Source organism: Neltuma alba, unplaced genomic scaffold (assembly GCF_004799145.2).
Source record: "Neltuma alba isolate B1F8T4 unplaced genomic scaffold, ASM479914v2 tig00010128_pilon, whole genome shotgun sequence".
NCBI lineage: Eukaryota > Viridiplantae > Streptophyta > Magnoliopsida > Fabales > Fabaceae > Neltuma > Neltuma alba.
Genome location: NW_021635079.1, coordinates 535,303 through 561,603, shown reverse-complemented (window position 1 = coordinate 561,603; position 26,301 = coordinate 535,303). Strand labels below are relative to the sequence as shown.

Sequence of the window (26,301 nt, the reverse complement as noted above, 5' to 3'; positions counted from 1 at the left end):
TTTTCTTGCTTCAAAATCCCAAATCTATCTCTTCCTATTTTCAATGTCGTCATTTTTTTAGGATAGGTAATTGAAGAAATTGATGTAAACAAATTTGCTCTTAGCTTTCTTTCCCTCCTCACCTAATGACTTTTCTATTTGTGCAGGTTTTGGATTTTTTTTTTTTAAGCAGTAGTGGGACTTCTTATTCTTTTGTCAAGCACTCGCTTATCATCAAAATATGTTTCAATTCTAATACCCTCGTTTGATCCAAAGGTAAGAATTGAATAATTAATTTATAGAAATTAAATAAATTAGTTGAATTACTTATTACATAAAAATATGCATTTTTTTTTGTTTTAAGGTACTCCTTGGCTGTCAAAACGTTAACCTATATAAAAACCATTGTTTCATATGTGTAATCAATATGTGTAGTTTGAAAAAATAAAGCCCATTGAGATATTATATTTAGAATTAAAATAAACCTCTCAATTATTAGCTTCGACATTTATAATTCGAGGGAGTAATAAATATTGACAATTGGCTTTATAGAACACCGGAGAGAATTGTGGTAGATTCACATGAAAATTCAATGCCGGTTCAAAACAACAAACAGAAAGGGTAAGTTCAGTAAATACTTACAATTTTAGAAACAAATTGGTTTGAAAGGAAAAAAAATTATGGAATAAACTATTCTTGTACCATAGTATACTTCTTAGTATAAACTTTAACAAAATAAGAATAATAATTATAATAAAAAATTTAACTTTAAAATTTCGTAAAATTTTTAAAGAACATAAAAAATAATTAAAGTTTTCAAATTCATTTTTCAGTTTGAAATTTCTTAAACTGATTTGCAGATTTTAGTATTTTAATCTGAATATATACATTATACTTGAATCAGGCTCTCAAATTATATTTTTAGTTTTGAAATAGAGACAAAATAAAGTGGGGTCTAGTTTAGCGGAGTATTGCGTCAGTAATACAGCTTCATGATCATGAGGTTCTTTGGAAAACAATAATACTTCCAAAATTGATACTCACAAGTCATGAGGGCTGTTTTCTACCTTACTGTATTAGTTTAATTGTTAATTGTTAATTATTCGAATTAATTGTTCAATAAATATTTATAGAGGATACTCGAATAAAAAAATCCATTCTTCTTTTTTGTCCAATTCATTTTATTAAAACAACAATAACGTACTCAGGCCAAAAGACAACAATAATGTACGAATATTTTTCTGCGTGTTACAACTAGTTCTTTAAGAACCCTTCATAACATCATGTAATAATTTTCGTTTATATAACATATAATATTAGAAAAAGTTTCCAAGCTTTTTTCTAATTCAAATAAAAACTTTTCTATTTTCTATATCATTTTCAATAATAAATTGTATCATCAATTAATTTTTAAAATATTGTAAAATTTATATATTCATTTATTTATAAAATTAATTCACCTATTATTTCATACAGAGATACTTCAGAAATATTCAAAATGTGAACATAAAGTTTCTTTTTGACTTTTAGAAAAAGAAAAGGGCCAAAACAGCTCATCGCCATGTACGCCAACAAGAAAGTACAATCATTTCTTTCTGAATAAGGCGATGCCCACTATTCTTACCTTCCCCACTAACCAAAAAAAAAAATCATCTTTATCCCCCCCAACCAACCCGATCATCATCACACCAACACTTCTTCACTTTACTTATTCATTTGAAGAAACCATCTATCCCATTCCTATTGAGAATAGCTAGCTCAATCACACAGTTCAATGCTTAAGCTCTTTGATTCTTCTCTTAGGCTCTGTGTAGTGCCTCTCTCTGTAGCAACCATATGGGTTACTGTTACCAATCAGCAGGATAATAGCGACTATGGAGAACTCAAGTATTCCAGTCTCTCTGGTCTCAAGTACGATTTCCCACTTCATCGCCATTTTTCTCCTTCAAAATTAGCTTATCAGTACTCTTTATCATATCAACTCGATCGATTTGCTTGTTACAGGTATATGGTTTGTGTGAGTTTCATCTCTGCTATTTATGCTCTTATCGCAGCAGTTTCCTCATGGATCAAACGTACTGTTTCTAAAGCTTGGATTTTCTTCCTCTCCGATCAGGTTTCATGTTTTTCTGGATACCCTTTTCCTAATTCTGCAGAGTATTTAACAGAACTAGTCTTAATTATCTAAGCTTGAATGAAACTAATGATTTTTTCTTGTCCTTGCAGATTATAGCGTATGTGATGGTTACATCAGTCGCAGCCGCAATGGAGATATATTACCTAGCTTATAATGGGGATCGAGAGGTTTCATGGAGCCAAGCTTGTGAATCGTATGGCAAATTTTGCAGCAAAGTGAAGTTGGCAATAATTCTCCATTTCTTGGCTCTTTGTTGCTTCTTGATCTTAGCTGTGATTTCAGCTTACAGAGCATTTTCATTGTTTGAGCCTCCCTGTGCTAATTTTAAAGAGGGGGACCAAGAAAGAACTTAATTAATGGTAGTAGTTACTTGAAAAGCATACTTAATTACTGTACTAATTACTAGAAAAGGTCTCTCTGATTGTAGTTAGCTTATGAATTTGATGAATAAAGAGTGTTCTGGCTCAAGTATAGAAAAAACAGAGGATGTATGCAAGGATGAACACAGTGTGAACTTGTCTTTGAAACGAAATCTAATTTGTTTTAACTTGACTTGGATGATCCAAATATAATTATGGTTATTACTATTTTAATGAAAACTTTGATACAGAGTTCCATAGTGCGTCTCCCTCCTCCCCCCCCCCCTCTCTCTCTATATATATATAGATTGAGGGATAGAGTACGCCTCATTTTTCTCCAAAATCTTAACAGAGAGAAGTCCGATTCAAATTTTGTGGAAAAGACGGAGAAGGAGGTGTAATAGTGGGGAATAAGAAAAGAAGAAAGAAGCATTACGCAGAGCAAACACTATAAAGTTTCAAAGTCTGAGATAAGGAATAAGGCCTCCTTAATGGTATACAGGTGATTCCTTGTGGGAGAAAGGAGAAAGAAAAACAAATAGACAGAAAAGGGAAGGAAATGACATTAAAGGAAAATAATTACCTTAAATAAAAAGATTGACTTGCTAAAACACAATACCCATGGAGAACCCAACCAAAAACCCAGATTGACATCAAGGTTTATATTCATATGCAAGAGGTACAAGTTAGAATCTCTAGGGAATCCACTTATTGTCTTCATCAACACAGAAGCAGCCCAATACAGACACGAGCCTTGAACTCTAAATTAAAAGCGAGAGATGGAGAAAGAAAGAAGCAACTAGTTAGGAAGAGATATAAATTAAAGTCATATAGAATGGAAAAAATAATATTATTTGGAGTTGATGTTGGTGCCTTTAGGAGGTCTGATAACCATGGCTTCTCATGTTTGGTTATGGCACAAGGAATTCGTGCCAGTCCCTTCACCACCATTGGCAACCAAACCTTCGCTCTTCTGGAAAGGGCCATTCATTGTGGCAAGAACCTACCTAACGCCAAGGTTAATTTTAGAGGAAATTTGGCCGCAACTAAATATATTTTTGCTGCATGTAAATTTGATGCAGAATTCAGTATTTTCCAACCTTCCAAATTGAACACCCTAAAAATTTGATTTGCATGGTTCAAAGGTCCACAAATAATTTTTTATGCCCTCTAATGGGTTGGTAGGACTGGGGTGAGTTAACCAAGTTAGATTTTATACATTTCTTCTTGCTAATCCTGAAACAACATTGTTTCAAGTTAAGAAAAAAAAAAAAGAAAAGAAAATAACAGCTTATTAGATTTGTACTTAAATAATTTATTTTGTTGAATTATATGTAGTTTATACATGAATGGTTAATGCATTTTTTCGACGAGATAATACGTTTTTTTCATTTAAACATTACTCTTTTTAGGATTGTATCTAAATATACTTGTATCTTTTATTAAATTATACTACCTCCTGTCCTAATTATAAGAGCTAATTGACTAATTTGAGGAAATTAAAGAAAGAAGTTAACTTAGTTATTTGTAATAAATAGGTGTTGTCTTTCCTAAAATATCTTTTTTAATTAAGTGTATTGGTTAGAATTACCATTGTTAGAAGGACTATCTTGAAAAAAAAAAGTATAAATATGAGAGACAAAATGGATTGGGATCTAATATTTATAACTAAAATAAAAGTCAAACAAAATCTTATATCAATGATCGGAGGTAGTATTATTTTAAATTATAATTGAGGTAACCTCGGCTGAACCACAATTAAATCACTCATCCTTAAATCACTGTTTCCACCAGTTTACCAACGAATGAGCTTTCAATATCAATCCATCTAGCTCAAGACACAGGCCGCACCTAAAACTTCATTCCCATATATGAAGAATTTTGGTCACCCCAGATTGGAAACCCACAACTTTATCACAAAGACGAGGCTCTGGGACCCAATTAAAAACCTAAACCAACCGGGGCTAGCTAGGCCTCTCAAAGCAAACCAAACACATCACAACCACTCAAATAAAGACATATATACACAAGTAATTAGATTTTTTTTTACAATAATAACATCTTAATCATGCTACTTAATAATACAAATATTAGAAATTCACAGAAGATTGAAAAATTTGTCCTGGACTCCACCCTTCTTGAATCACATTGACGGCCTCAAGTGTCTTCTTTGACTTGAAGGTGGTTAATCTAATGGAGAACGGAGCTTGAAGAGCTGTGGCAGAGTTAAGCTTCCACGTTGCACCTGAACTTAATTGCATGGCTTGCCATTGTGCAAAGTTAGCTTGCTTCAGTTCAGCAAGTGAAAGATCACCATCTCCGTTCACATATTCTACCAACACAGCAAAATAGTATTGGTTCGATCCAGCGTCCACTTCAAATTTTATTGATTTTCCTCCATAATTACACTGAATTCTGCAAAATAACAATGAAGTACATATTCATGCACAAAACATTTAATTTAATTAGCGATGTAATGTTAAAAAAACGAGGATGTCACAGATTTAAAATGAGTGTAAATCAATATTAATTTAATCAATTGTCAAATTATAATAGAATCAGATTTTAAATCTGATTAATGTCCGAATAAAAAGGAACAAAAATAGTGCTATGTTTTTTTTTTTAAATATTAGATCACACTGATATAATAAAAACTTCTTACAAAAAAGAAAAACCTCTCTCCTATATATCAGTTAAAACTAGTAGAATTCAGCAAATATAATCCCTTTCGCTTATGTAGTAGAATGTAATATCATTTAATTGAACAAAACAATAATTAAATCATCAATCGGGATAAAGAAATTTCTTATGGATTTCATTTATCAAATAATAGTATCCAGACAAGTTCTCCATACAGGGATCTTGGAAAATAAATTAAATTATTTACCATTTGTGAAATTAATATAAATTTTGAATTATACATGGATGATGGATGTAAAAAATTTGGAAGAATACAACTTAAAATTTATAAATGATAATATCAATCATATGATAAAAGATAAAGCATATTGTCTATAAAATGTCGATAACTGTGAATAAGCATGCAAAAGCTACCTTTTATATTGAATCTGGAGCTTGCCAACATTGCGTAGCTGATCATCTTGGCCAGAAATAGCCAAAGCACCAAAAGCTGTGCCACTCAAATCAAAGTGAGTAGAGCCACACCCTGGACATTCATCACTGATAACTATGCCCACTGGACTACCTGAACATGCTGGATTAGATGTGCACTTCACCTTTACAATGAATCCAAATGATCATGTATTAACCACATGAATAGATATGGAAAAATGAGTTGGGCCTGTCAGACTAACCCGTTTATGCCCAAAAATTGTAAGGACTGGACTCATGATTTCAACCTTCAAATTAGAAACGGACCTAAAAGGGCTATACCTAATGGGCTAAGGGCCCAAATAGAGTGACCATTAAGACTCTTTTTTTTTTTTTAAATTATTCATATGATGATAATATGATATTTTTTATATTATTAATAATGATATTACAAATATTTAGTTATTATTACTTTTTTAAAAAACTTAAATTTCATAAAATGGTTTGATTTATTCAACTGAACTTTAGAAAATGAGTTACCTTGAACTTTAGATAATGATTTGATTAATATTATATATGATAATATTTTTAAACTATATATATTTTATAAGAGAGTATTTTTATGCATATATAACTTGTGATGCTAAAATCATCATGCATTACACTTCCTTAGATGTTAAATAATGTAGTAGAGTTAATTTAGATGTTTGTTTTGGTCTTAAGTGTAAAACTCCAATCAATTTTATTTTCGAAATTGGTAATTTTTTTTTCAAATTATCTATATTAATTGAATATACTAAAGAAGGGTCATCGTACAAGGTAATTTCTATTACAAATGATTAAAGGAGATCAGATATCTTAGAAAAACCAATACATATTTTTTTACAAAAAACTAATTTAACTAATTTTTCCAATTTATGTAAATTATAGTTAGCAATCTCTTCCATCTTTAGAATCAGAGGAAGTATATGTTTTGGCACCTGATAACAAGATCCACAGCCATTGCCTGAGTTATATATTGGTGGGCCTCCAGCTGCTATCATCGAAGAAAAAGGAGCTTTTTCTACATCACTGCCATATCCACAAGCACCCCCTATGCTCAAATAGAAATTAGGTTTAGAGTGTTTTAATTTCATTGAGGAAAAGAAATAATTGGGTTTAGACTATTTTTTTTTTTTTTGTAATTATATGTATACTACCTTTGGTCCTAAACATAAGATCTAGTTTATAGTGCAAATTATACTACAAACTAGATCCTATTTTTAGAACCAAATGTAATGTGCACATATATGTGGGCGTGCTGTCGTACCATCACTTCCAGCGCCGTTGGGGCTTCCATACCACGTAGCATCTGCTAACGACCACTCTGAATCAGCTGTGGGGTGTGAAGAATTGAGAAACATTCTAGGGTTGAGCAATGAGGAAGGACTCAATACTTTAAGGAAGAACAAGATAAAACCTCCAAGAGCGATGAAACGATAGAAATAAAATGGAAATTGAAGAGTACTGAAACGAGCCATATGGAAATTTTAAATTGAATTGTTATTATTGATAATATGGTTTGAATTAAAAGATGTGTGTTTGGTATTTATAGTACGAGGAGGATTCGTTATGTTCTTGAAGTTTGCTTTCACTTAAGCATTTTTTAATATTTCCTTCTTTTTGAATTTGATAAGTTTTGCCAACTTAACTAATCTTCCAACATCAGAAAATCCACATATTCGATATACTAGACAAATAATAGAATGGACTATTATATATGGCAGACTAATTTTTGCATTCTCTTTGAAAATTATATTAATTTATGGATATATGCATAAAGGGGCCATATAATTTTTATTGTTGCTTTATTTCAACCATTCACGCAAATTGGATCATCATCAATATATCTTTGGGGGTTAGAATACGAAACTATTTAAAAGTCATAAATAATTAGTCTCATAATTATTGTCCTTTCCGATCTTAAATATCACGTCCATTTCAGAAGAAAAGGACCTATATTTTTTTTTTTGGATCAAGAGGACCTATATTAATATCATATAAACCATAATGTTCTTGTTCCTATTTATTGGGGGCATTTTTACATCTGCATTAAATTTTAATAATTAAATAGCAGTGGTATTTTTGGAAGTGTCACAAATTCTTTGCACATTAATTATAAATAATTATCTTAACTATATTTATCCTACGAATTAGTTAAAAAAAACATTATTTATGATTGACGGGACATTTTTATGTGATATATATATATATATGCGTTTATGTATTATTTTGGGGGGTGGTGGGGTTTGATGTAACATTCCAGACTTTTTATTATTATTTTGAGTTATGGTTGTGGTTAATTAATAGTAATTAGAAGTATGTTACTATTTGAGTAAGGAGTCATATAGAATAAAATTTATTCCTAATAACTTAAGTTACAAACTACATAGTTTCAGGACAAAGAGAAAATAAATCAAGTTATGTAAAAAAAAAAAAGCTAATATTAATAATTTAAAAATAATTAAAATAATTAAATAAGTAATATATATTATAAAATAAGTCGGTGGCACGTGGCCACCCACTATTACCGGAGAGGGAAGGGAGTAAGTCCCGTGACCCTCTCCCCTTTAGTGTGTGTGTGTATATATATATATATATATATATAAAACAAACAATCAGGGGCAATGTCGTTTTATTTGTGGGGCTCACGTGTAACCACTTTCAAATGCTTCTCCCCCTCCCCTTTCCGCTTCGTTCTTTCCTCTGGTCCACTTTGATGCCGCGCTGCGACAATGAGTGGGTGCGAGAGGTAGTTTGAGTGTGTGAGAAAGGAAGGGCTCTACTTGGGTACATATAAGATATTTAGGTAAGCCATTTTCATCCTACTATTTTTATTTAGCTTTTTCTTTTTATTTTTGTAAGTTTATGGCTGAAAATAAAGTTTATTAGGACTTGTTAGGTTTTTAATTTTTAAGGTTTTTAACTCATTTTGATGATATTAATGGAGTTTATGGGGTTAGAATAGAAGCCTTATGACTTAGATTTTTAGTTGGATGATTGATTTGAGACAATATAAGTTAGGGTTTGGTTGGGAAATTGTGATTTGTATTAATAATGATATTAATTTCGAAATTTATCTCTTAGTTGAGTTCATTTGAGGTTATATTGAGGATCCAATGCTTAAACTTTGAGGATTGTTGTTGAAATAGTAATGTTGATGATTCATTGGAGAGACTTTAAGTAGTGGAAATTGGGTGTTTGGAGTAAATTGAGGGAAATATTATAAGTTATTGATTCTAATGAATGGGAAATGATTAATGGAAGAAGGAAATAGGATTGTAATAATGATTGGAAGCATAGATGGTACATGATTATTTTTCTAAGAGTTAAAGTAAACACTTTTTGGAGACTTTTGGATGATTTAAAGGAAATATTCTTATTAATGATGTGAATGAGAGAAATAGAGTTGGGAAGTATTAGGAATTGTCACTTGGAAGAATAGATGAATTATTATTTTTCCTAAGGATAAATTTTTAGATAAGCCAATTATGGGGATTTAGTTAATAAACTATTTTTAATGCTATATTAATTAGTCTTTTTATATTAATATATGTTTATCAATTTATTATTGTAGAGTGAGCTTGGTTTGGGCTCTTGGGTCTTGAATCCTCCTACTTTTAGTTCTTGTGTCAAGAACTTGAGGTAACCACTTTCTAATTTACCTTGTATGCTTGTTGATGTGATTATAAGCATGTGTTGATATTATAAATGTTCTCAATATGTGTTATGGTGGTTTCTGTATGAAAAGTAATTTATATATCTATATTAAGATTTAAGTTTTGATAAATTTATTAGTTAAGTGGGCATGAATTATTTCATCTTATGAATATCTTGTTGATGTTGAACAAATTGATTATTGAATATGAGAATACTTTATGGATATGAAATTGTGTAGAATTGGATGGTTGGATTGGGTTGTGTTGGTTGTGCTGAAATGTAGTTGTGGGAGGTCTGATTATTTATACCACGTGGTATAGCCGCCACTTGGCGCCCAGTGGTTGGCATTAACATTCTTAGGGCCCTCAGTATCACCCTTCCTTTGGCCGGGTCAAGGGTCAGCCCAAGGGACATGACACCTTTCCATATTCCAAGGAAAGGGAACCCATGGTCCGATATGAGGTCTGTAACTTTTGGCCGAGTTACACCTCATTATTGGAGAGCTTGGTGCAGTCTTGTAAAAGAGATGAATCCTGTTATGTGTGAATAGCCCATGGGTTCTGTCAGAGGTTACAAGGAAGTTATAAGGATGGTTGATGAAGTTCTATGCATGCAAATTACTTTCTGAATTATTATATATTGTTTTCTGTAAAGATGTTTAACTTATATATTATTTGAAGTTGTACTTTGCCCGCTTAGCTATCTTGTAATCACTCCCTGGATACTTGTTGAGAATTGTGGTTACTGGGTCAATTTGACTCACCCCGTGGTTATTTAACATTTTTCAGGCGAGGGTTCAGGTGTTGGTCCCAAGGGGAAGGTGTCCGAGGCTTGAGTTTTCCTTTCCACTCTGTATAGCCTCTATTTTGATATACATGATTTGACTGATGTATATTACCAAACTTTAGGGCCTTTTTGTTTTAGTTAACATTATCATAGCCTTTCCGCTGCATTCTAGACTTGTATTATTGGGCGGAGCCCGTTTTGGACATATGTGATTGTTGTTTTGATTGCACTTGATAATGGGCAGCAGTGGTAGTTGTTTTGGTAGACTTCAAATGCCCTAGCCTATTTACAATTGGTCTTAATTGTATTTGAGATCCCAGAGTATTGTTGATGGATTTGATATATACCTGAAAAATCAAATGTTGATCCTTTCTTATTTGATTAACTATCTTTACTATTCTAGAACAGTAGCTACTACTCTGTTAAAGATTTGGTTTGTTATTGACTATGGTAGATTTCTATTTGATTATGTTTATCCTTCCTACCATGGTTAGCCTTTTAAAGCAATTATCCTTTTGAAAATGTTTATTTACCATGAATTACGGGGGTTGTTACAAACTTGGTATCCAGAGCCTCATGTTTTCTGGTTTTCTTGTTTCATTTTCATTTTGGCATATAGTTGCATTGGCAATATACATTGATCATACATGTGCTTCCCCTTTATTATTAGACTTTTTCTAAGTTTCTTAAAGCCTTATCGTTTCCTGGTTGGTTGCGTCCTTTAGGAGGGGAGAGATGGTAGATACACGTAGGACACAACCGGCTAATAATAATAGCAACCCGGACCAACCTCAAGAGCCCCTGGACAATGAAGCATTCTTAAGGGAGCTAAGGACATTGGTAGTCCAAATCAGTCAGCAAGTTCAGAGACATGAGCAACAGCTGAATGAAATGAGACAAGATGAGGAGCCTGTCCAAGAAAATGGGCATATCAATGCTAATGAATCAAGTGGCCATCATTCTGAAGAAGGTCACCACACTGTTATGGAAACTGGGGATAACAGTCAGCATAAACAGAAGAAGGAGCAACCTATTAGTGATGTATGGAGGAATTTCAATAGGTGTGATCCGCCAACATTTAATGGCAACTTTAATCCTTCTAAGAGTGAAGCTTGGATCGATCGTTTGGAAACTATCTTCACTTTGGTCCCATGCACCTCACGTTAAAGGGTGCAAGTGGCAGTTGTACAACTTGTTGATGCTGCTAAGAGATGGTGGGAGAGTGTTAGACCATCTGATGGCACTTTCCCTACATGGGAGGTGTTTAAGGAGATGTTCTTTTGTAACATCCAAAGTTTTAGGCCTAGAAGTACCAGTAATAGCCTGAATTAGATAGGCTATCAGACCCCTGTGAGCAGAAGTCCCAAAGACGAGAAAGGAAGTTAAAGCAGTTTCAGGGACTAAACTGCAAAGAAAAAGTTTTCAGGGGCTTGAGTATAATTAAGGTTAGAGGCTCCAGTAAAGTCTCGAAGGCCCAAAAAGAGAAAAGAGGCTAGATACCGGCCAATGGGTAAGTTAGAAACCTCAAAGAGATGGTTCTATGAGGTTAGGCTTAAGCAGGGGTAAAACCGTAAATTCAAAAAGTTATGACCAGCAAGGGCAAAAATGGAAGAGTGTACAGAAAATTCCAAGAAAATCCCAAAAAAATGGGAAATAATATTCTAAGACTGTTCTATGAAGAGAAAAGATGAAAATACCCCTGAGGCAGCTTAAATGGAATTTATGAGGTTGTGACCGGTAAAAAGTATACCGTTTGAGGTAATTATTTGAAATAGCAAGAGACCTCAAAAGTGTATACAAAAATGAGGTTAAAGGGTTGAAAGGTTGTACTAATTTATAAAATTAGTCTCGCAACCAAAAGGCCAGTAGAGTGGCTTTAATAAATTAAAGAGTCGGTTTTGCCGATAAAAGGGTATTTTGGTAAATGAATTTTTATGCAAGGTTTAAAGGAAGTGTTATGGCCTAAGAAAATTCATAGATATTATCTAGAATTAAAGGGAATTTATAAAGCAGGAAGAACAATTTTCTGAGCTCCGAAAGGCCATAAAGAAAGCCGGAGAAACGTGGGCCAAGTAAATTCGGAGGAAGCTTATGAAAGAAGTTTGATCCAACGGCTAGGATCTAATCTCCCATCTCCTCCACCACTTTCATGACACTTGGCATCTTCTAGAAGGTTGAGGTAAGCATGATGTAATAAGATGATGCAATGATGATGCAAAAGTCCACTTGAACTTCCAAATTTGCCCTTACCCTTTCTATTAGCCACCAAGGGCATTTTGGTCCATTCAAGCCAACTTTTTTGGCTATAAATAGAGCCTCTTCCCCTTCATATTTTCAGCCAACATGAGTTTAAGAGGGAAAACTCTGCCAAAATTTAGAGAGAAAAACGTAGGGGTGAAGGCCAAGAAGAAGGAACAAAGTTCAAGCTTCAAGATCAAGGTATGTGGTGGCTGTAGCATCTGATTTGATACCTATTTCGAATTAGTTACTGTGCGTATTTGATTCTGAAATTTTTCATGCTTAAAGTACACTCTGTGAGCTTTAAATCCATGGGTAGAACACTCCATTTGGATATGTGTACGATTTATGGTGATTTTTCAAATTTAGGGTTTGAAATCTGGAAACAGTGTTGAACTTTTAGGAGATTGTCGAGTTCCATACAATTATGGTACTGTTCCGCGTAGAATTGGTTCCTGAAACTATTTTTCATTGAAATTTAACTTAATTAGCTTTCAGTGAGACTTGGAAGCACTCAATTTTGAGTTTTCTATATTTAATTATGAATTTTCAAAGTTGAGCAAAAATTCTGGAGATTCTGCGTGAACAGTACCCGCGAACCAAAATTTCCAGATTTGATATTCTTGAATCTAAAGCCATCTAAAGTGGTCCTAATTGACAAGAAATGGATCATAAGGATGGGAAATGATGAGATTTATGTTAGAAAAGCTAGAAAGAAAACCCTAAGACTAAGAGAAAGGGTTGAGGTTCAAGAGAGCTAGCTTTGAACTTTATGTAATCTAGTGGTCCTAATAGATTGTATGATCATTATGGTTATGTTTAGGACCCTTGAAACATCCAAGAGGATGTTTAGTGATGTTGACCGAATGCCCACATGGTTGGAAAGTCAAGGGAGTCAAAGGAAAAGTAAGAGGAAGGCTTGAGGTGCAAGGTAGTGAACTTACCTATTGTCATTGCTTGATGTTGTATGCTTGTGTGTTGCCGTGTACATGTTATTTGCATGTTGTTGTGACATGTTTTAGCTGCTGTAATTGCTATTCATGATGAGTAGATTATGTCTCCATGGCCATGCATCAAGAAGTTAGCTTTGAGCATGCTAGTATGTCACTAATTAAAAAGAGAATAAACAAGTTGCGTGTAGTGCATGAGCATCCATTTAGCATGATTAATATGGTATTGTTTGCTACTGAGATTCCCCCGAATCTCACCCCCTTCCTAACCAACCATTTAGGTCAATCAATGATGGGCACTAATGGCATGAGAAGCAAGGAGAAGAAGTGGAGAATTATTAAGGCAAATGAATGATATTAATATTCAATGTATAATTCTCCTATGCTGTAAATTATGTTATGAATGCCATTACTTCAATGTATATGCTTAGGATGTTTATGGCATGAATGAAAGTATATGAGTATGAATGAGAAAGATTAAGCCCATGCTATGTATGTCAAAGAAATAAAAAGAATTAAAGTAAGGAGATATTAAAGGATAAAACGTAGGTCCTGGAGCAGTTAGTTTCAAGCTTCAGTTTGACCTATCAAATGAATGATTTAAATCACGAGATTTGGTAGACTTATAGTGCATATCCCAAGCTTTAAAATGAGTGGTAAATCACATCATTTGGATGTGTATATGAAGAGATATGAGTTATCAAAGTTAAGGCGCAGAATCTGGAAAGTCCAGATTTTACCAAATGAATAGTAATTTTAATCCAATAAACTGTACGTTTTCAGTGAGGATGAGTTCAGTTGAATATTTTTCCCTTAAAGAGCATTGAAAAAGCTTTCTGTAGAATTTTGGAACACCTCCATACGATTTTTCTAGAATTAGTTATGACTTTTCAAAGTTGGACCTGTAATCTGAAAACTTGACAGTGAACAGTAATTTTCCGAAAATTAACGTCCAAATTGAAATTTTTAAGTGTAAGACCATCCAATATGGTCTGGAATGGTTCTAAATGAATGCTAAGGTATTATATAAGTATGGTGTGACATCTTTCAGCACTATTTTCCTTCAGCCCTCCAATCACTGAAGGAGACAGAGTTCTATGCTTTTCAGCAAGACGACATGGATGTGGATGCTTTCATTGCTAAATTTCTAGAGTTGATTAAATATACTGCTTATGGACAATCTGAAAAGAATAGCAAGTGGATGGCAGACAAGTTGTTACAAAAGGCTAGACCGGAGTTTAGACGACAGCTAGTGCCACTCCAGATTGATTCTTTTGATGACATGTGTACTCGACTTCGTCTCCTTGATGCTGAGATTAAGGGTTATGGCTATGAAATTGAGCCAAAGAGGGATTCCCAGGGCTGTTTCTCTTCCTTTATGAGGCCTAGTGGTGGAATTGGCAAGAAGAGTGGGTTCAATCCAGGAAGCTCTAGCAAGAAGAGTCGCTTCCAGAACAGACAGTCACAGAGGCCCCCACTTCCAAGGGGTAATGCTAGTGGGAGCCAATCATCATTCAGAGGCTCTACTGTTTCTGCACCCAGCACCGCACGTTCTCCAGCATGTTCTAAGTGTGGCAAGCATCATCAAGGCAAGTGTTGGACTTGCTTTACTTGTGGCAAGGTTGGACATATTTCTCGCTATTGCACTGCAAACAAATAGAGTACACTGGAGACCCGATCTACCATTCCCGGTTGTGTGTTTGCGTTGACTCAAGAGGAGGCCGGTGCGTCTCCTAACCTGATTAGAGGTATCATTTCTCTCCAAGGTCACAGTATACATGCATTATTTGACTCTGGTGCTACACATTCTTTTATTGCTTTTGAATATGCTAAGCGACTGAACTTGCATGTTTATGATTTGCCTTTTGATATGAATGTTTTGACACCTGCTGGATCTTCTGTAAAAACTTCAAATGCATGCTTGAATCTTGTGTTGGAGTTTGAGAGTCACAAGACAAAGATTGATTTGATTTGTTTGCCCCTTAAGGGTCTTGATGTGAATGTGGGTATGGATTGGCTAACAGCTAATAGTGCCACGCTTGATTGTAAAGCAAAAACTGTTTCTTTGCCTATGTATTGCATGCCTATTGAGGTGCCTAGTAGCCCTCCTCTATTATCAGCTGTTCAAGTTGAAAGTTGTATAAAGCAAGGATGTCAAGCCTTTATGGTCTTCTTTTCTGTGCAAGCTGAGATAGAAGAAGGGATTGATGAAATTGAGATTGTGAATGAGTTTCTTGAGGTGTTTCCTAAAGAAGTGTCAGGATTACCCCCTGAGCGGGAAGTAGAGTTTTCTATTGATTTGCCCCCGGGACAGAGCCTATCTCTAAGGCTCCCTATCGAATGGCTCCTGCTGAATTGGCAGAACTAAAGAAGCAGCTTGAAGAGTTACTTGAGAAAGGATTTATCAGACCAAGTGTGTCGCCATGGGGATCACCGGTGCTATTTGTGAAGAAAAAGGATGGAACCTTGCGGTTATGTATTGATTATCGACAATTAAACAAAGTCACCATCAAGAATAAATACCCACTACCAAGAATTGATGATCTGTTAGATCAGTTGGTGGGGTCAGCAGTATTCTCTAAGATTGACTTGAGGTCGGGATACCATCAGTTAAGAGTTAAAGCAGAAGATGTTCCTAAGACTGCTTTTCGTACTCGATACGGTCACTATGAGTTTCTTGTGATGCCATTTGGCTTAACTAATGCCCCGGCTGCATTCATGGATTATATGAACAGAATCTTCAGACCCTATTTGGATAAGTTTGTGGTGGTGTTTATAGATGACATTCTCATCTACTCACAGAACAAAGAAGAACACCATGAGCACCTTAGAATAGTGTTGCAAGTATTGAGGGAGCATAAGCTCTATGCTAAATTGAGCAAGTGCGATTTTTGGCTTAAGGAGGTAAAGTTTCTGGGGCATGTGGTTTCAGCTGAAGGGGTTGTAGTGGACCCTACAAAAGTTGATGCAGTTCTTAAGTGGGAACAACCGAAGTCAGTGACTGAAGTGAGAAGTTTCCTGGGTCTAGCTGGTTACTATAGGAGGTTCGTACAAGGATTCTCTCAGTTGGCTATGCCACTTACTAAGTTGACCAAGAAAGACCAACCATTCATTTGGACTGAGAAGTGTGAAGCCGCCTTTCAAGAGTTGAAAAAGAAGTTGACTTCTGCACCAATATTGGTTATTCCTGATCCCGCATTGCCATACACCCTTTACACTGATGCTTCTTTAAAAGGTTTAGGGTGTGTATTAATGCAAGAAGGGAAGGTTGTTGCTTATGCTTCCAGACAGTTGAGACCACATGAGGAAAATTACCCAACTCATGACTTAGAGTTAGCAGCAGTGGTATTTGCATTGAAGATATGGAGACACTACTTATATGGTTCACAATTTGATGTTTTTAGTGACCATAAGAGTTTGAAGTATCTAGTGGATCAAAAGGAGCTTAATAATCGACAGAGAAGGTGGATGGAGTTTCTAAAAGACTATGACTTTCAATTGAAATACCATCCTGGTAAAGCGAATGTTGTCGCTGATGCTTTGAGTAGAAAAGCTATTCATGTATTTCAATTGAGTCTCTATGAGAACCATTTGTTAGAAAGGGTGAAGGACACTGATGTGCTAGCTGATACGGATACAATCTTGCAAGCCATGCGGATTGAGAATGAATTCTGGAAGGAGCTCAAGATAGCACAGTTAGAGGATGACTATTTATTGAAGGTTAGGAAAGAACTAGAAGAAGGAGAGGTAAGTGATTTTGAAGTTGGCGAAGATGGAATTTTGAGATTCAAAGAGAGAGTATGTATCCCTAATGATGGAAAATCCAAGCGATACATCTTAGAGGAAGCTCATCGAAGTAGGTACACCATACATCCAGGAATCACTAAGATGTACAATGATCTAAAGCAGAACTATTGGTGGCCTGGAATGAAGAAAGACGTGACAGAATTTGTCTCCCGTTGTTTGACTTGCCAAAAGGTCAAAATTGAGCATCAAAAGCCACCAAGGTTCCTTCAAACTTTAGAGATACCGAAATGGAAATGGGATAGTATATCTATGGATTTTGTTGTGGGGCTACCGAGGACACCTAGTAATCATGATGCAATTTGGGTGATTGTTGATCGTTTGACCAAGTCTGCTCATTTCTTGCCTATACGAGCTACTTATACAATGGAACAATATGCTCAATTATATGTGAAGGAGATTGTCAGATTGCATGGTGTGCCAGAGAGCATTATCTCTGATAGGGATCCAAGGTTCACGTCAGGTTTTTGGAGAGCCTTACACCAAGCTATGGGTTCTAGATTGAAATATAGTACAGCTTATCATCCACAAACCGATGGACAAACAGAGAGGACAATCCAAACCTTAGAAGACATGTTGAGGGCATGTGCCATTGAATTGAAGGGTAGCTGGGACAGTCACTTGCCATTAGCTGAGTTTGCATATAATAACAGCTATCACTCGAGCATACAGATGGCGCCTTACGAGGCATTATACGACAGAAAGTGCAGATCGCCGTTGTGTTGGACAGAATTGAGTGAAAGAACTATCATCGGCCCTGATTACGTTGACCACACTACAGAAAAGATTGAAATGATTAAAAAGAAGTTGTTGGCAGCTCAGAGTAGACAGAAGAGCTATGTAGATAAACGACGGAGACCTTTGGAATTTTGTGTTGGTGATCATGTATTTCTACGTGTCACTCCAATGACAGGCATTGGAAGGTCTATCAAAGCCAAGAAATTGAGTCCAAGATTCATGGGTCCATATGAGATTCTTGCAAGAGTCGGTGAAGCAGCATACCAAATTACATTGCCACCACAACTAGATAGGGTTCATAATGTATTTCATATGTCACAATTGAAGAAGTATCAACCTGATCCCTCACACATCATTGAGCCTGAAGAGGTTGAACTCCGTGACAATTTGACTTATCGGACAGAACCGGAGCGAATGGCCGATGTGAAGGAGAAACAACTAAGAAATAAGACAATTCAACTTGTGAAAGTCATATGGAAGGGTATGGCTCCCGGTGATGCTACTTGGGAAACAGAAGAGAAGATGCAACAATCTTATCCTCATCTTTTTAATTAGGTACGTAGAATTCCTACTAAACTGAATTTTGAGGACAAAATTCCTATTTAGGAGGGGAGAGTTGTAACATTCCAGACTTTTTATTATTATTTTGAGTTATGGTTGTGATTAATTAATAGTAATTAGAAGTATGTTACTATTTGAGTAAGGAGTCATATAGAATAAAATTTATTCTTAATGACTTAAGTTACAAACTACATAGTTTCAGGACAAAGAGAAAATAAATCAAGTTATGTAAAAAAAAAGCTAATATTAATAATTTAAAAATAATTAAAATAATTAAATAAGTAATATATATTATAAAATAAGTCGGTGGCACGTGGCCACCCACTATTACCGGAGAGGGAAGGGAGTAAGTCCCGTGACCCTCTCCCCTTTAGTGTGTGTATATATATATATATAAAAAAAAAACAAACAATCAGGGGCAATGTCGTTTTATTTGTGGGGCTCACGTGTAACCACTTTCAAATGCTTCTCCCCCTCCCCTTTCCGCTTCGTTCTTTCCTCTGGTCCACTTCGACGCCGCGCTGCGACAATGAGTGGGTGCGAGAGGTAGTTTGAGTGTGTGAGAAAGGAAGGGCTCTACTTGGGTACATATAAGATATTTAGGTAAGCCATTTTCATCCTACTATTTTTATTTAGCTTTTTTTTTTATTTTTGTAAGTTTATGGCTGAAAATAAAGTTTATTAGGACTTGTTAGGTTTTTAATTTTTAAGGTTTCTAACTCATTTTGATGATATTAATGGAGCTTATGGGGTTAGAATAGAAGCCTTATGACTTAGATTTTTAGTTGGATGATTGATTTGAGACAATATAAGTTAGGGTTTGGTTGGGAAATTGTGATTTGTATTAATAATGATATTAATTTCGAAATTTATCTCTTAGTTGAGTTCATTTGAGGTTATATTGAGGATCCAATGCTTAAACTTTGAGGATTGTTGTTGAAATAGTAATGTTGATGATTCATTGGAGAGACTTTAAGTAGTGGAAATTGGGTGTTTGGAGTAAATTGAGGGAAATATTATAAGTTATTGATTCTAATGAATGGGAAATGATTAATGGAAGAAGGAAATAGGATTGTAATAATGATTGGAAACATAGATGGTACATGATTATTTTTCTAAGAGTTAAAGTAAACACTTTTTGGAGACTTTTGGATGATTTAAAGGAAATATTCTTATTAATGATGTGAATGAGAGAAATAGAGTTGGGAAGTATTAGGAATTGTCACTTGGAAGAATAGATGAATTATTATTTTTCCTAAGGATAAATTTTTAGATAAGCCAATTATGGGGATTTAGTTAATAAACTATTTTTAATGCTATATTAATTAGTCTTTTTATATTAATATATGTTTATCAATTTATTATTGTAGAATGAGCTTGGTTTGGGCTCTTGGGTCTTGAATCCTCCTACTTTTAGTTCTTGTGTCAAGAACTTGAGGTAACCACTTTCTAATTTACCTTGTATGCTTGTTGATGTGATTATAAGCATGTGTTGATATTATAAATGTTCTCAATATGTGTTATGGTGGTTTCTGTATGAAAAGTAATTTATATATCTATATCAAGATTTAAGTTTTGATAAATTTATTAGTTAAGTGGGCATGAATTATTTCATCTTATGAATATCTTGTTGATGTTGAACAAATTGATTATTGAATATGAGAATACTTTATGGATATGAAATTGTGTAGAATTGGATGGTTGGATTGGGCTGTGTTGGTTGTGCTGAAATGTAGTTGTGGGAGGTCTGATTATTTATACCACGTGGTATAGCCGCCACCTGGCGCCCAGTGGTTGGCATTAACATTCTTAGGGCCCTCGGTATCACCCTTCCTTTGGCCGGGTCAAGGGTCAGCCCAAGGGACATGACACCTTTCCATATTCCAAGGAAAGGGAACCCATGGTCCGATATGAGCTCTGTAACTTTTGGCCGAGTTACACCTCATTATTGGAGAGCTTGGTGCAGTCTTGTAAAAGAGATGAATCCTGTTATGTGTGAATAGCCCATGGGTTCTGTCAGAGGTTACAAGGAGGTTATAAGGATGGTTGATGAAGTTCTATGCATGCAAGTTACTTTCTGAATTATTATATATTGTTTTCTGTAAAGATGTTTAACTTATATATTATTTGAAGTTGTACTTTGCCCGCTTAGCTATCTTGTAATCACTCCCTGGATACTTGTTGAATTGGAATTGTGGTTACTGGGTCAATTTGACTCACCCCGTGGTTATTTAACATTTTTCAGGCGAGGGTTCAGGTGTTGGTCCCAAGGGGAAGGTGTCCGAGGCTTGAGTTTTCCTTTCCACTCTGTATAGCCTCTATTTTGATATACATGATTTGACTGATGTATATTGCCAAACTTTAGGGCCTTTTTGTTTTAGTTAACATTATCATAGCCTTTCCGCTGCATTCTAGACTTGTATTATTGGGCGGAGCCCTTTTTGGACATATGTGATTGTTATTTTGATTGCACTTGATAATGGGCAGCAGTGGTAGTTGTTTTGGTGGACTTCAAATGCCCTAGCCTATTTACAATTGGTCTTAATTGTATTTGAGATCCCAGAGTATTGCTGATGGATTTGATATATACCTGAAAAATCAAATGTTGATCCTTTCTTATTTGATTAACTATCTTTACTATTCTAGAACAGTAGCTACTACTCTGTTAAAGATTTGGTTTGTTATTGACTATGGTAGATTTCTATTTGATTATGTTTATCCTTCCTACTATGGTTAGCCTTTTAAAGCAATTATCCTTTTGAAAATGTTTATTTACCATGAATTACGGGGTTGTTACATTTGATATAATTGTAAATGGAGCAAATAAATCAGTATCGAATTTCAAAATTACACTGAATAGTGAGTAGTTGTGATTTGTAAAGACAAATATCATGGGATAGAAGTATCAATATTTCTTAGTACGTGATATGTATAATTTAATATATAATTACCCGTAAACATTCAGTGTCAAACCTATGATATTGTGATTGCATTTTTTGAATGACTATATTTTAATAACAGGTATAAAAGATTCAAGCATAAATCTTTTGAAATTTGTTGAAAACTTCAACCATTCCAAATATTTTTTTTTTAATAAATGAATTTCAATACAAGTATTAAAAAAAGAAAGAAATTGGGAGTTCAGAAGGGCTAAGCAGCTGCGAACAAAAATTATGCATCACTTATATATTGATTAATATTTTATATTTTGATTAATCATTGGCTTTCAAGGTTGATTCATCTGGCCATAAATTTCAAAGTGTCCAAATTGTTTGGAAAAAAAAACTGAATTAATGAAATGATAAACTTTTAGTTTTAGAAATAAAAAAATGGATTTAATGAGTCCTTTTTGTCCAGTCGACTTTTGGCCAACTCTGGTATTTGAGGCGCTCCAAATCATATTGAGGATTGGTTCATGGTTTTATCAATTCAAGTAATAAACGTAATTGCGCAGTTGTGCTTCACAAAACTTTGCTTTGTTGGAATACGAGTGATTTAAATATTAATATTTCATTTATTCGGCGATTAATGCCTTTTAATATAAATATTACTCTTTTCAAGATTACATACGAATTATTATTTTATATATATTTTGGTTGAAATATTTTTGTATATTTTAATTTGATTTGATTATATTATTGTAATGCGATCATGTCGACTCTGGTCCAACCAAAATTAGATCAATGACCTTTAAACCGCTTGCTTGATGAGTTTAATGACCGATCTGATATATATGTCTGTGTCTACATATGTTTATGTGCGTGTCTGTGTGTGTGTGTGTGTGTGTGTGTAGGCTAGAACAATGAGTGCTTACCTCAGACATGTGAAGTAAACGGAAAATTGTGCATGTGTTTTATTTTTCTTTTTGACCAGAGTATGTGGTTTCGTATTGCATGTTGTTTACAATAAAATAATGCAGGGTGATATCGCTTGTAAATTTTGTTACATTTTTTGTGACGACTCAGTAACGTATATAACCTTCCAAAATCTTTTTCGAATTTATTTGGCGACGTAAATTATTAAAGTACTTATGTGTATGTTATCTGCTACTATTATTCTCCACTTCGTCACGTAATGTTTATTTTACTTGTTTATAAGACCAGTATTAGAATCAACTCTACGAAAAATTTAGCATAATATTACATTAAAAGGGTGTTTGGAAACTGTTTTCCGACTTATCAAAAAAAAAAAAAAAAAGGGTGTTTGGAAACCCCTAAAAACACTTAAAAAAAAGTACTTCCACATAAGTTGAAACAAAACTCTTCTTATACATTTATCTCAAAATTTATATAGTTACTTATGAAAAGCTAATACAACACTAAGCGATAATTGTCTTGAATATCATAAGCCATTAATTATAAATTACTGCAAAAAAAATAGAATTACGTTGCAAAGTAGTATATGTTATAAATATAGTAATATTTGTGTGAATGTCTATATTTCTCCTATTATCTCTAATATCTTATTTTATCTTCATGATTACACAATTATTGCTTATTATTATGTAATTAGTAGATTCTATTAAAGTTATAAAGTTATGCCTATAAATAGAGGTCATATATGATGTATGTATGATGTATTTAGTATACCTTGAATAAAATGAGAATTATTCTCTTTTGTTTCTCTTCTCTAATTCTCTACTTTAGTTTTATAACAGTGCAATAAAGGTAATTATACTTATTTGTGGGGCTTAGTAACTCAACCAACATTAAATGCCTCTTTATTAAAATAAAGAACTCTTAAATTGCATGAACTCTTTATTAAAATATAACAACTTATTAACTTTACCCTTATTTAATATATATACGCCTTTTAAAAAATAACTATTTACACTACAATAAATAAATGACAAAATAATATATTGAAGTTAAAAATTTAATAAAGTGACTCATAAATAGAATTAAGAAAAACCTTCTCTCTCTACCTTATAAATAGAATTATAGGAGTATTCATTTTTGGGGCGTTGTAACTCAACATTAAATACCTCTTTAAAATTAAGTGCGAGCTTATGAATTCCAATTTTCAATAGTAGAGTATAATGGTATACCACTCTAGTCTTTATTATTTATCACTTATAGGAGTTTTTCACATACTAAAAAGAGTATTAAATAGATAGAATCTTTCACTTTCCCCCTTATTAAAGAGATATGAATATTGAGAGAAAAAAAAGTGATATACTACTCTCTCACCCATACCCTCTCTCTTTACCTTTACTATAACTAATAGGGGTAAAATTGGAAATGAAACAACAAAAAAGGTACAAGTGACACATAAAAAGAACCAAAATCTTACCCTGCAAGTGACAAATAATAAAAATCAGAGTTGTGTGTGAGTTATGGTTAAAAAAACATTATTTATTTATTGATTACTATTATAGTTGTTAACATTAATTACCGTTTAGAGTAAAATGCTTTAACCTTTTTTACATTTTATTCTAATTACATGGACTTTCTTTCTATTTTAACAATATATACTTAAGCCTAAACTGTTAATTAACTCTGTTAAGAATATTCTAAAAATAGGCTTTTTTATGTTGAAATACTTTTTATTGATTAATTTACCCTTCATAATACTAAATTCCTAAATTTGGGCTAAAATTATTTTAAAGAATTTAAGATTTTTTTCCTTACCTTAATGTTATTTTATTTTTTTTACAAATAATTATTCATTTAATGTTTTTGTCATATTAGGACAGAAAATTAAGTAATTTAGTTAATGTAAACATAAAAAATTCAATTAATTTTTTAAATAAACATATAATCAATCAAATAAGTTATAAATATTTGTAACAAAATTTTTGTTTAAAAATTTTAAATTATAAATTTAAATAATTTATATAATGTCCCAAACTCACATGATTTATATTCTATGATAAAAAAATACATTTAAAATATTTTCTGGCCATTTAAAGGAAACCTAAATAAATAAGTTTCAATATGTTATGAGAAACTAAAATTATATAATTCTATAATATAAATAAAATTAATAAATTTTATAACATATTAAAAAGTTTGAAAGTATATGTATTATAATTATTTTTTATAGATATAAATGTTCAAAAAAATGTTTAGTTAAGAAGGGATATTTTGATCAAAATAAAAGTTTGAAAGTCAAACTTAACAGTCAACTAATAGTTGGATGGATGAAAATAAAATCTTAAAACACATGAAGAAGGTTTACATAACATACAATTTCAATTGAGGTTTATATATATTTTCAAAATAAAGATGAGTTTTTTGTAATTTAAGTATCATTTATCATCATTGTCAACATCATTTGGGTGGGGCGGTTTTGCACTCCCGCAAAGTGCGACGCACGCGGTGATACTTATTACCGCTTTTATTGTATGGAAAATTCATACGTTAATTGATATTTATTTTTGAAGATATAATTTTTCTTATGCTGCCCCTCTATTTGTGGGTGTTTTTTTTTTTTTTTTTAAATTCCTCTTGTACTGCCCCTCCACCATCAGTTTTATAGTATTAAGAGTCAACTGGATATTTGTTTGATTGTCAGCCGAATATTATATTAATAAGCTATCGGACCTTTTTTGACATCATCAAGTACAAGACTTTATATTCGAAATTGGTATTATTAATGGTTTTATTTTTGTTAGTTTCTTGTCAAATAAAATTTCTATGATTCAAAATAACTATATTTCCATCATTGTGAGTATTTGTTTTTCGTGAAAACTATTACTTGTACGCATAGAAAATAATTTTATCATATATTTATTTAACGCTGTTTTGAAAGTTATTTTCATATAACAAAAGTCAACTGATTGTTTGAATTAAATTTGATGATTTTTCTGCCAACAAATTTGATGTGAGTTATATTGTCACCTTATAAATAGTATTATTTCACATATCTATGTAATTTTAACATTATTAGAAAATTGCGTTACTTATAAGCCTGAACAACATGCCTTGCATTAATACTAGCGTTCATTTAAAGCGGAGATCCACCTTTTTTTTTTTTTTTGCCTTAAATAAGTGGATCCACTTTCTATCTTGCGTGCGTTACTAGTTAGTAGTTTTATATGCACAACCTCTCAGCATGACATAGCAAAAAAAAATTTCCGCGTAACATTTGGATTTTTCATGATGGATGCTTGCTTTAAAGAAGTTAAGAAATATATATATATATATATATATATATAAGCTTTTTATTACGGTACTGTAAATAATAGGGAAAATTAATTTGTGATGATTTATAGTTTATCATAATTTTGAATTAGGTTCACGTAACTTATTTTATTGAATTAGGTCTTTATTGTTTAATCCGTTTATATTAATTTGTAGACTTTATACAGTTTCATTTAGAGAAATGCACCGTGTTAAAAAGATGTGAAAATATTATGAAAAAGAAAAAAGATTTACAGAAACGAGATTCCATAAAGTCCAAACCATATGGGCCTAATTTAAACAAAAAATATATAGGAATGTGATTAAAAATTGAGGTAAATTATATGAACATGTGGATTAAGTTTTCCATAATAATAAAGCCATTAAGTTATTTATCTAATTTTTTTATTATGTTATATCTGGTTTTAATAAATTTGGCTTTCTTGTAATATAAAATTAGAGAGATAAATATGATAAGAATTAAGAACATTTATTTATTATATGTCAAATTCGAGATTTAGTCACACAAAAAAATTCAAATTATAGAATATTTTGATGATATAGTTAATTTAAGTTTTTCAGTTATTATCAATAGATTCCCCCATATCTATACCTAGCCCGCGTGCTTCATAGTGATAATTGCCTTCAATTGAAAATTTGAAATGACCAATAAACTGTTAGTTGATATGATAAGCGGCCTTACACCAATAAGGAGGAGAACATAAGTTCGAATACCAAAAAGTGTAATTGTTTGGAGAGGTAAAAACTATTTGTACTCTTAAGACTTGAAAGGAAAAACTCTTGATCAAACTGAAAAAATAAAATTAAAATATACGTTGGCAAAAAAATTGAAATATATGATATTATGCGTAGTT

The 26,301-nt window shown here is 33.0% G+C and overlaps 2 protein-coding genes across 2 annotated transcripts; one reads left to right on the top strand and one right to left on the bottom strand.

Moving 5' to 3' along the window:
* The first annotated feature begins 1,691 nt into the window (after positions 1-1,691).
* Positions 1,692-2,668, top strand: LOC114754337 (CASP-like protein 2D1). Its single transcript, XM_028943109.1, has 3 exons — positions 1,692-1,890; positions 1,984-2,095; positions 2,206-2,668. The coding sequence occupies exons 1-3, from the start codon at positions 1,754-1,756 to the stop codon at positions 2,467-2,469; spliced, it is 513 nt and encodes a 170-aa protein (XP_028798942.1). The 5' UTR covers positions 1,692-1,753; the 3' UTR covers positions 2,470-2,668.
* Positions 2,669-4,565: 1,897 nt separating this feature from the next.
* LOC114754317 (putative expansin-B2) lies at positions 4,566-14,829 on the bottom strand. Its single transcript, XM_028943094.1, has 5 exons — positions 14,780-14,829; positions 6,836-6,954; positions 6,507-6,619; positions 5,530-5,711; positions 4,566-4,890 (listed from the first exon to the last, which is right to left on the bottom strand). The coding sequence occupies exons 1-5, from the start codon at positions 14,827-14,829 to the stop codon at positions 4,566-4,568; spliced, it is 789 nt and encodes a 262-aa protein (XP_028798927.1).
* Positions 14,830-26,301: the final 11,472 nt, after the last annotated feature.